This window comes from Abramis brama (genome assembly GCF_963993115.1).
Source record: "Abramis brama genome assembly, chromosome: 10".
NCBI classification, from domain to species: Eukaryota; Metazoa; Chordata; class Actinopteri; order Cypriniformes; family Leuciscidae; genus Abramis; species Abramis brama.
Window position 1 is genome coordinate 34,220,359 of NC_139972.1, and position 12,307 is coordinate 34,232,665.

At 43.2% G+C, this 12,307-nt stretch overlaps 1 protein-coding gene across 1 annotated transcript; it reads right to left on the reverse strand.

The window, feature by feature from the left end:
• Positions 1 to 11,118: 11,118 nt before the first annotated feature.
• LOC311090393 (olfactory receptor 6N1-like) lies at positions 11,119 to 12,066 on the reverse strand (the record flags this gene model as incomplete). The annotated part of the gene is made up of 1 exon (XM_084125649.1): positions 11,119 to 12,066. One exon carries the CDS (start codon positions 12,064 to 12,066, stop codon positions 11,119 to 11,121), a length of 948 nt encoding a protein of 315 aa, XP_083981775.1.
• Positions 12,067 to 12,307: the final 241 nt, after the last annotated feature.

Consider the following 12,307-nt stretch of genomic DNA (forward strand, 5'->3'; position numbering starts at 1 on the left):
TGATGGCACCCTTGTGCGTACTGCTGGCCTCAGCCTCAAAGTGCCACGAAGGAAGCGAGATATAAGTGGGTGTCTCCCAAGAGAAACTCCACTCAAAGGGGCGTGGTAAGCAGCCAGGGCCGCCACGTACACCTTCAGTGTGGAGTGGGATAACCCCGTGGAGAGACGATCCTGTAGGAACTCCAGCACTGTACCAACCGGGCAGTTAACTGGGTCCTGTTGGCGCTCTCCACACCAAGAGGTAAAAAGTTTCCACCTTGTGGCATATAACTTCCTTGTAGCAGGAGCTCTGGATTGGAGAATGGTCTCAACGACCTCAGTCGAGAGACCCGATTCTATGAGCTGAGCCCCCTCAGAGGCCAAGCCCACAGTCTCCATAGCTCTGGGCGGGGGTGAAGGATCGACCCACTCGCCTGAGATAGTAGGTCCCTCCTGATCGGAATCTCCAGGGGAGAGCCATCGAGGAGGGACACAAGGTCCAAAAACCATACTCAGGCCGGCCAGAACGGGGCTATCAGGAGTAGGCTGACTCCGTCCCGGCGGGGCTGGATGGCTGAGAGAGAACCACAGAGGACAGTGTGATGTCTCTCGGGAAGCGAATAGGTCTACCTCGGCACGACCGAAATGTTCCCAAAGGAGCTCCACCACATCGGGGTGAAGTCTCCATTCCCCGGGCCTCGGCCCCTGCCTCGACAGGATGTCTGCCCCCGATTCAGATACCCCGGGAGATAAATCGCTCTCAAAGACAGAAGAGAGAAGATAGAAGGATCTGACGAGCTAGCTTGAATAATAGGCGTGACCGCAGACCCCCCGATGGTTTATGTAGGAGACCACCGATGTGTTGTCTAAGCGGACAAGCACATGGTGGCCCCTCGGGTCTGGGAGGAAATGTTTCAGAGCCCGAAACACCGCCAACATTTCTAGACAGTTTATGTGCCACGAGAGATGATGGTCCTGCCACAGACCCTGAGCTGGGCGACCACTCATGATCGCCCCCCAGCCCGTGAGGGAGGCATCCGTCGTTAGCGTTACGCGACGACAAGGAGCTCCCAGCACGGGACCTTGGGACAAGAACCGAGGATCTTTCCACATAACCAGGCCAAAGTAGGCCAAAAGGAATAACGTTGGACGCTGCTGCCATGAGACCTAACAGTCTCTGGAACTGTTTCACAGTGAGTAGCTGGCCTAGCTTGATCTGATTTACTGCAGCGAGAATCGAAGCAATACGAGCAGGGAAAAGTTGTGCCTGCATCGTCGTCGAATCCCACACCACACTGAGAAAAGTGGATCTCTGTACTGGAGAAAGCACACTCTTCTTGGCGTTGAGCCTCAACCCCAATTTCTTGATGTGACCGAGAACGACATCTCGATGCCGAACCGCCTGAGACTGTGATTGAGCTAAAATCAACCAATCGTCGATGTAATTCAGAATGCGGATGCCCTGTAAACGCAGAGGAGCTAGAGCCGCATCCATACATTTTGTGAACGTACCGGGGTGACAGTGCTAGGCCGAACGGTAGAACCCGATACTGGTACGCTTCGCCCCCGAAAGCGAACCTCAGGAACTTCTGATGTTGAGGAAGAATAGACACATGGAAGTAGGCGTCCTTCAGATCTATCGTGACAAACCAGTCCTCGGACCTGATTTGTGACACGATCTGTTTGAGAGTGAGCTTTCCTACAGTGCGATTTAAAAGACGCAGATCTAAAATCGGATGCAACCCCCCGTCTTTCTTTGCAACAATGAAGTATCGGCTGTAATAACCTGACTCCCTGCTGGGAGGAGGAACCCGTTCTATAGCTCCTTTTTGAAGAAGAGTCATAACCTCCATTACCAGAGCCTGCTCGGGGCCCACCACAGTGGGAAGAACCCCTCTGAACCGAGGCGGACGAGACCTGAATTGTATAGCGTAACCTCTTTCGATCGTGTGAAGGACCCACTGAGACACATTGGGAAGATTTTTCCACTCCACTAGAAAATCTACTAAGGGTACCAGCCTCTCGAGGCTGGCCTCTGGTTGAATATTCTGCGTGACAGACACAGTGCCCTGTAACGGCGCACTGGCAGGGAACAACTGGTCTGAGCACTCCAGAGCCCTCCTTGGAGGGGGCGAGCGTCCCTCGGGAAAACACTCGCCGGGCCCTTCTTCGCCCTGTTTCGGCAGGGTTAGTAGAACAGACCCCCTGAGGGCACCGAGGGAGACAGGGCACCTTTAAAGGAGGTGAACACGAGTCTCTCTCGGTGGGGACCACCCTCAGAGCCCTGACGCTGTGAGCGTCAGGACCTTTTAGACGCGGCCTTCTTGGCGACAATGACTGTCCTCAGATCAGCCCTGCCCCGCGAAGGTCGCGTCTGAGAGCGCCCCGTCTCGTCCCTCCAGTTTTTCTGCGGGGGGGCACGAGACACGAAGCTCTGTTTCTGCTGCGCTCTCTGCTTTGATGAGCTACTCGGCGGCTGGGACTGCCCTCGCTCAGCAGTCCCAGAAACTTTTATTTTGAGGGGGATAAATTTATGAAATGCACCTGCCTGCTTCTTTTCTTCCTGAAACCTCTCAGTGACAGAATGTAGCGCATCACCGAAGAGGCCAGCAGGAGACACAGGGGCATTTAAAAGGAGAGATTTATCTTTCTCTTTCATAGACGTTTGATTCAACCATAAATGCCTCTCCGTGGCCACCAGGGCTGCCATAGACCGGCCGATGGATTTAGCGGTCTCCTTGGTGGCCCGGAGAGTTAAATCAGCTGTCTGTCTGAGCTCATTTATAGTTTGAGCAGAAATTTCTCCCCCCTCACTCACTTCCTTAAGTAGGTCGGCCTGATATGCCTGCATGATAGCCATCGTATGCAAGCACGCAACCGCCTGGCCCGCCGCCGAGTATGCCTTTCCCACCAGCGCGGACGTATTTTTTAACGGTCTGGTGGGAAGGGCCGGTGCTTTAAGCGACGATGCCGATTCGGGAGAGAGATAGCTCGCAAGCGTCTCCTCCGCCCTCGGCATCGTCACATAACCTTATGCTTTGGCTCCCATAATATTACCGTAAGCGTTAGATTGGCTGGTATAAATTCTACTAGAAACCGGTCTAGCCCAGGTCTTTGACACCTCAGCGTGAAGATCTGGGAAGAAAGGTAAGCACCGGCGAGAAGGCTGAGAACGTGACGGCAGAAATCTCTCATCAAGTTTGCTTTTATGTTTAGACTCCTGCCTATCAACTGGCCAATCAATGCTGAGCTTCTCAACAGCACGAGATAAAACGTTCATAAGCTCATCTTCAGCAGGTTGCTGGAATGACGAGTCTCCAATCTCATCTGTTGCAAGACTTTCAACATCCAGCTCCTCAGAACTGGATAGCTGAAGGACTTGAACATCATGTGCCTCATCCGGGTCGGAAGTAACTGCAGAGCGTGCTTCCAGAGCCTGGATAGAGGCACTGGACCTCACCGGTGAAGGTTGAGATAGGGCGGGGCCCGTCTCAAACCCCGCGGTGAGATCCATTTGCGAACCCCACGACTGACGCCGCCGTTCTGCCTCGACAGAAGCGGGACCCGAGCCGCGGGGAGCGCGCAGCGAACCGCCCTCCTCAAAGAGCGATCGCTGCGAGCGCAGCGTTCTTAATGGAAAGCGCACGCAATGCTCACAATCAGCCCCCTCGAGAGCTGACTGGGCATGCTGCACTCCCAAACAAGCAACGCATAGTTGATGTGAATCCCCACCTGTGATATAACGAGTACAGGGAGGAACACACTGCCTATATTGTTGTTCGCTCGTCATTTTAACTTCGCTCATATTGGTTTTTTTATATAGGAATATATAGTGAAAAACTCCTGCCTAGTCACACTAGAAACAGACAAACACACAATATTTCTTTGCTGATTCAAACACACACAGAGAGCTGCTGAAGTAACAGAAAGCTGTCACGCTTGTGATTCTGGGGTGCTTTATAGTTTCCTGGTCGGTGACGTCACCCGCCTACTACGTTCCGTCTCGCCATTGACTGATTTCATTCATGCTTCAGACGCACTACGCTGGAGGCGTTCCCACCGCGTTTCCACGCAGCGGTAGTTCCCTGAAGGGGAACGTAGCTAAAGGTAAGCAGGTAATTAAAAACAACTTACAATTTCACTCTGTATCACGACACTTACCAATCTTCCTTTCACCATTAGCGTGTGTATCGGTGTGTGTGGGCGGGAATGGTGCATAGCGAGTTCAACTTCAGATCAAACTAGAGTAATGATGAGACGAGATGAATCCTCCAGTTACTTGCAGTGCTCCGGTTTGCAATGCTCTGAAAGCTGCCACAGTTCACACCAATGCAACGAGACGGTGCGGTGCATCATCTTGATAGCACAACGACTCTTTGTACTTCTGTCCAACTTCTGACTTTTCGGCTATTTTTTGTAGCTGGATATATATCATTTGTTGCGTCTAAATATGAATGCCCCCCTAAAATAGGCCTAGCAACGTCCCTGACTATATGCATACTTTAAGTTGATTTAATATGAAGAGCTCTTTTCCAAAACGTCATTTTGCTGTGTACTGAACCTATTCAACTGCTGCATCAACGTTTCATGCCAAATTGCTATATTTCCTTGTTTAAAATGTACTGCAAGATGCAGTTCCTTTCCAAACCGCGATAAGCGCTGAACCTATTTTTAGCCTAAACGCGATACATCCTCTCGACTAATCAGAATTCCGTGAGCGTTCTACACAATCCAACATGAAAAAAAAAGACTCTCTCTCTCTCTCACACACACACTCTCTCTCACACACACGCTCTCTCACCCTCAAATCACCTGCGCGTATTGCGCGAGGCGCTCAATTCGCCTCATTTGTGCGTCCGAATTTGCGTCCGCCGCGCAAAACGCCTCATTCGCAGGACCTCCAGATGCCCGTAAATGCGTCTTTACATTGAATTGACGCGCCAGACGCTCTATTCGCTTTTGGTGTGAACGCCACTCACTCACTCTCTCTCTCTGTCCTCTACTCAAAGGACATCTCACACACACTATGTGATTTGTTTTATGTAAAGTGGACAATTGTTCTACTTTTTATGGGTTCAACACTTTACTGAATGCCAATGTAGGGGAGACCGGGACGGTTGTAACGGGGCTAGTTGTAACACTACCAATTCCACCAATCAGGGATAAGATAGGAGTCATGTGACAGTTTCAGTTTCCTCAGGCTTCCTTTACGATCGCACACGGAGGTTTTCAAGTCTGCGTTGCAATCTCTCCTGAAGCTACAGCAGAAAATATAGGTAAGAAAGTAAAAAAAACATAAGATAATATTTTGTTTAGTACTTCTACCGTTGTAGATAATGTTGTATGAGTTATATCAGGTCAAACTGTAGTTTCTATAGTAAAGAATGGTGTATCAACCTCCTACTAATTTCAAAGTACCATGCTAATACAGCTAGTTAAACAATAGTGACAGTGGCGGGGTAGGTTGTAACATGTGTTTTGAAAGTGTTACAACCATCCCCGTAAATACAACTATGAATTTTTTTTTTAAATTTTTTTTTAATAATTATACAGAATGCCTAGAACTCGGGTGAGAAAGACAGATCGTGGAGTTGATGCCAGTCTTTTAAAAAGAGCAGCAGAGGAAGTTAGGGAAGGAAGGTCTGTCAGGACAGTGGCAAAATCCCATGGAATCTGCCATGTCACCTTGAACAGATATTGGCGGAAATATAAAGAACTGAAAGACCAGTGATCAAGAGACCTTCCTTGTGTAGGATACTACATTCCTCACCAGGTCTTCACCAGGGAGCAGGAGAAAAATTTCACACAGTATATAAGAAAGGCAGCCAATATATACTATGGGCTAACTCAATGTGAGGTGAGCATGATGGATAAGCATCTTGAGAACAGGGTAGAAAAGGCAAGATTCAAGACCTTAATTTGTATTGGACCTTTTATGCAAACTCAATTTAATTTGTGAATGATAAATAACATATTTAAAATCAGGTCAAAGTTAAATAAAGACCAACACATACACTGCAAAAAATGCTTTTCTTACTTAGTATTTTTGTCTTGTTTCCAGTCCAAATATCAAAAAATTCTTAAATCAAGATGCATTTGCTAAAGTAGTAAAATGCCATAAGATAATATGTCTTGTTTTCTGGAGAAATAAATTAAAATTAAGTGAGTTGTTGCTTATTATCTGCCAACTCACTTAATTTTGATTTATTTCTCCAGAAAACAAGACATAATATCTTATGGCATTTTACTACTTTAGTAAATGCATCTTGATGTAAGAATTTTTTCGATATTTTGACTGGAAACAAGACAAAAATACTAAGTAAGAAAAGCATTTTTTGCAGTGTACATTTAGACAATTGCTAAAAAATCCCTACTCAGACGTCGTGTTATGATTTCTTTTAGGTCAGAAAGTTTGCCTATCAACTCGCGGTGGAATTCAACATACAGCATCCACAAACCTGGGATGAGAAGAAAATGGCGGGGCCTGATTGGTTTAGCTCGTTTATGAAGCGGAACCCCAGACTTTCAGTGAGGAGTCCGCAGGCAACTAGCCTTTCAAGAGGTGATTGATAAAAACTGGTTCGATGGCAGTGACATATGGAATGTCGATGAAACTGTCCAGGCACCATCCCGAGTTGTAGCACGTCGGGGTGTGAAGCAGGTAGGTGCCATGACGTCGGGGGAGAGGGGGACACTTGTTTCAGTTGCATATGCTGTGCAAGCTCTGGGGAATACCGTTCTTCCATTCAATGTGTTCCCTCGTAAAAAATGTAAAGATCATTTTGTCCAGAGCGGGCCATTAGGGAGTGCAGGAAGTGCTAATTCCTCAGGCTAGATGCAGGAAGAAGATTTCTTATCATTCCTCGTTCACTTTGTGAAGCATACAAAGGTCAGTCCAGAAAGAAAGGTTTTGCTCTTGCTTGATAACCACTCTTCCCACATCTCTGTGAGAGCTGTGGATTTTTGCAAATGCCATGTAATTGTACTACTTACATTCCCACCACATTGCAGCCATAAACTCCAACCACTTGATCGTAGTGTGTTTGGTCCATTTAAAAGTATGGTGAATTTGGCGAGCGATGACTGGATGAGGGGGAATCCAGGTAAAACGATGAGTATTTATGACATTCCAGGCATTGTGAGGATCGCCCTGCCTACAGCCACAACACAAAAAAACATACAGGCAGGCTTCACGTGTACAGGCATATACCCTTACAATTGTAACATTTTTCAGGACTGTGACTTTGCGCCTTCTCAAGTCACAGATTGTCCTGATCCATCTGGGGCTCTTCAACAGACCTCCTCTCCAGCTCACCTGCCGCCCGGCCCCTCTCTAGCTCACCTGCCACCCGGCTCCTCTCCAGCTCACCTGCCGCCCGGCCCCTCTCCAGCTCATCTGCCGCCAGGCCCCTCTCTAGCTCACCTGCCACCCGGCCCCTCTCTAGCTCACCTGCCACCCGGCCCCTCTCTAGCTCACCTGCCACCCGGCTCCTCTCCAGCTCACCTGCCGCCCGGCCCCTCTCCAGCTCATCTGCCGCCAGGCCCCTCTCCAGCTCATCTGCCACCCGGCCCCTCTCCAGCTCATCTGCCACCCGGCCCCTCTCCAGCTCATCTGCTGCCCGGCCCCTCTCCAGCCACTCATGCTGTGCACCTGCACTCTAATGAGATGCCGAGCACCTCGGGGTCCATCGTAGGTCAGTTATTCAGTCCATTACTCATTAGGCCATTTCCAAAAGTAGGCCCAAGGAAAGAGACGGGTATGGGTAGGAAGAAGAGGTGCTCGGAAATCCTCACTGATACACCAGTGAAGCTGGCATTGGAAGAGGAGGAGTGTCAAAAAGGGAAAAACATCAGAAAAAAAATCTTTGGGAGTGAGAAAAGCAAAACCAAGAAGGTAAAAAAACCTGCCGGGAAAAAGGTGAAGGCTGACAACTCCTCTTCAGAAGAGGAAGATTTCTGTGTCGTCTGCATGGAACCATATGGAAATTCAAGGTCCAAAGAAGTGTGGGTCAAGTTTGTTTTATGTAGCTTTTGGGCCCACCAGGCATGCACTCCAGGCCTGACCAAGTTCATTTGTCACCATTGTGACTCTGATTAAAAATGCATTTAATTTGTTTGTTCTTGTCACCATTGTGACTTAAAATGCATTTCATTTGTTAGTTCTTGTCACCATTGTGACTCTGATTAAAAATGCATTTCATTTGTTTGTTCTTGTCACCATTGTGACTCTGATTAAAAATGCATTTCATTTGTTTGTTCTTGTCACCATTGTGACTGATAAAGAATGCATTTCATTTGTTCGTTCTGTGAATGAGGGTAAGTGTTTATGTAATTTGCTTTCACTCACACACACACACACACACACAGACATGCACACACAAACGCACACTTGTGCATGCACAAACACACAAAATATGCACATACACTCCCCATATTCACACATATTTTATTGTTGCAGCCATTCATTTAAAATAAAAATGTTGTTAATAAAAACCCTTAGTTTTTGTGCATTTTGTCTACCTGTTACAACTTACCCCAGTATGTGTTACAACCTACCCCAGTAGTGGGGTAGTTTGTAACAAAGGACCACCTTGTATTCATGATCATCTCACAAAGTCTGTGATATATTTGAAGAAATTTAAATTGTTGCCATTTGTAGTTGACAAAAATGGGTACTTTGCCTAAAAGTTTCAGACTTGTAGCTAAAAAAAAAAGGTTGTTTTAGGTGCTGAAGAAAAAAGTGTTACAACCGTCCCCGGTCTCCCCTATTTATTACTGACTGACTTGCCTATTGAATATCGTTATCATTATTGAATATTTTTAATAATTCGTTTTTTCATGCATATGTAGTGGACAAATTGGTCCTACTTGTTACAGGTTTGACACTTTACTAAAAATGATATCCATTTATAGTATGAGTCCCTGATTATATGTTGCATGTTCTCTTGTTTTGTTTTTTTGTTTTGTTTTTTTAAAAAGACAAACCATAAATGTTTTGGAAAAAATGGATGGATTTATAGCGTTTTGAAAAAAAAAAAAACCTTTGAATTTATCATCAACAATATTGCTGTTTGATTTAATAATCATTGATCAACATGTTCAGACTGAGCCAAAACAAAAAAAAAAAAAAAACTTTTTAACTTAAATTGAATATTCACAAAATGTGTGGGTCTAGGTAAAAAAAAAAAAAAATCCTGAAAACTATTGAAATGGATTTCTATATGAGGAGCTCTTTCCATTCCAAACGCTACAAATCCATTTGTATATATATATATATATATATATATATATATATATATATATATACACACAGTGTGTGTGTATATATATATATATATATATATATATATATATATACACACACACACTTCTGTATAGTTTTTGGAGCATCAGCTGTAAAATGCCAGGCAGTGCTCATGATGCCAATGTTCTATGCCAGTCTGACCTCTTCCAAAGATCCCACCTGCTACCAAAGGTGAGGCTTGTGACAGCTGTACTTTTTAAAGGGAATATTAATACTATATAATATAATTAATACTATGTAATTTATTCTTATTTTTAGGGTGTGAAGAACATCGAGGGACAAGACACTAGGCTTTTAATAGTTGGGGACCCTGCATACCCCCTCCTTGACTGGCTCTTGAAAGGATACATCAATTCTGCACATTTGACCCCTGAACAAGATTCTTTTAATACCTACCTGAGCTTACTATGAGTGGGAGTTGAGAACACGTTCGGGATTTTGAAGTCAAGGTGGAGGGTGCTGCTAAAAAGAAGCGATTTTCACTTCACACCAACTGTGGTTGCTACCTGCTGTGCACTGCATAAATTTTGCCAGACCGAGAAGGACAATGCCAACAGCAGGTGGTTGGAAGAGGCTTGTGACCTCAATGCTATCTATCCTCAACCTAACCACTCAGTGAATATGGAGTCCCTTGTCCATTTTTAACTCCTCTTAAGAAATGAGTGTGTTTGTCTTTAATGAATATGGGACTCTACAACACAATCAGTGCATGAATGGACAATCAGTGTCACAAGCACAATCAGTGTATGACAGTTAAATTACATCAAAGGAACATAAACATCTTGAACATTTGAAATTCATACTCAAGTGTAAGCCTGCATCATTTAATGTTTTCATACAAAATATATATAGCGTAATATGGCTGGAAAGAAAAACCTATCACAATTGTTATGTTGTCCATTTCAATAAAACAATTTCCATAGTGTTAGAATGTCTAGGATAATAAAATCTTTGGGTAACACTTTACTTGAAGGGGTGTGCATTAGACTGACATGACACCTTCATAATCATGACATGACACGTCATGAATATGAAGGAGGTTTTATGCATGTTAATGACAATTGTCATTAAGTGTCATTCACTCAATTATGTCATTTTTAATGCAAAGATGACATTGTTTGAGATATCTTTGTTATGACAACTTGACATAAACCAATACATATCATAAATATGTCATCAACATGACATAGCAGATTAATCATCAAACTTAAGAAACTTAGCTTTATGGGTTAACATTACATTATATTTCTGACCTTTTTTTTTTTTTTTTTTTTTAAATGGTACAAACTGAATTTGTCATTAAAATGCCATTAAGTGTCAAATTATTTTATAACAGTGCCATGCATATTTTTCTGGACCTCAACTACAGTGATACGAATTAAATTTTTTATTAAAATGTCATTAATTGTTAACACTGTCAAATTATTTTATAACTAATACTGGAATACGGGGAAAAAAGTGGTCAGAAATGTATTCATGACACAGTTATAATGGCCTCATGACAGTTTAATGTAATGTTAACCCATAAAGCTAAGTAGTTTCTTAAGTTTGATAATTAATCTGCTATGTTTATGTTTATATGTTTATGACAATTTTATGTCAGGTTATGATGTATTGGTTTATGTCAATATGTCATAACAAAGACATCTCAAACAATGTCATCTTTGCATTAAAAATGTCATAATTGAGCGAATGACACTTAATTACAGTTGTCATAAACATGCATAAAACCTTCATATTCATGACATTTGCCATGTCATGATTATAAAGGTGTCATGTCAGTCTTATGCACACCTTCAAGTAAAGTGTTACCCATCTTCGTATGTGACCAATATTCAATCAGATATTTCCACTTCTTTTTTGAAAAGCAGTCTCACGACTTCCTTCCGTAGTCTTGTCAGATTTAGTCCATAAATGAGGGGGTTTAAAATGGGTGGTATGAGTAAGAATTCCAGGGCCATGAAATTACGCAAATCTTGTGGCAAACTCTTTGAACCATAACGAGTGTACAGCACATCAAACAGCAAAGCAACAGTCACATTGAGCAATGCAAGAAGATGCGGTACACATGTTTGTATAAATTTGTGCCTGCCCTCTATTGACTTTCTGCATTTTTCAATCAAGTAAATGTATGAGCAAAATATCAATATTCCATGTCCAAAATATATAAAAATGATTACATACCCAATCACATTATTTACTGTTGTAGAAAAACAGGAAAGTTTAACAACTGACCAATTTTCACAATATAGCTTTTCAATACTAGAGCCACATAATGTTAGTCTTGATGTTAATACAATTAGAACAGAAATGCAAAAAAATGGAGAAAGCCAGCAGAAAAGGATACATTCCAGAACCCTCTGATCGGTCATTACTGAATGATACTCAAGTGGTCTACATATTGCCACATACCTGTCATATGCCATCACTGTTAATGTTGAAACGTCACACAGAACAGACGAATAAATGACAAATATCTGAATCAAACATCCAGCATAAGAAATCACATGATACTGGGATAATAAATCATACATGAATTTAGGGTAGAATCCACCAGAGCCAAAAAGTCCATTTACACACAAATTACAAATAAAGACATACATTGGCTCATGAAGCTTCTTATGTGAGATTACAGTGTAAATGATGGTAACATTACACAACACAATTAACGGATAATACATTGCAGTCAATGAAAAAAACACAAATCTTTTCCCCATAGTTTCATTTAGTCCAGAGAGTGTAAACACTAAGTCAAAGGATTCATTCTCTAGTAGTGGCTGCATCTGGAATGATATGCAAATTATTATGATAGTGATATCATTATGCACATCATAATAAAAATAAGTACATTTGAAATTAAAAGTTAGATAATTTTAAAAATAATCATTTAGATTGTCAGCTATTCAGTCCTATTTCAGACGCAAGCAATTAAATAATTAAAATCTTACCACAATCTCTTTTTGTTAGTTTGACAGTGTTGTGAAAGGTTGATCTGGTGATATATATATGGAGACTATTCTCATG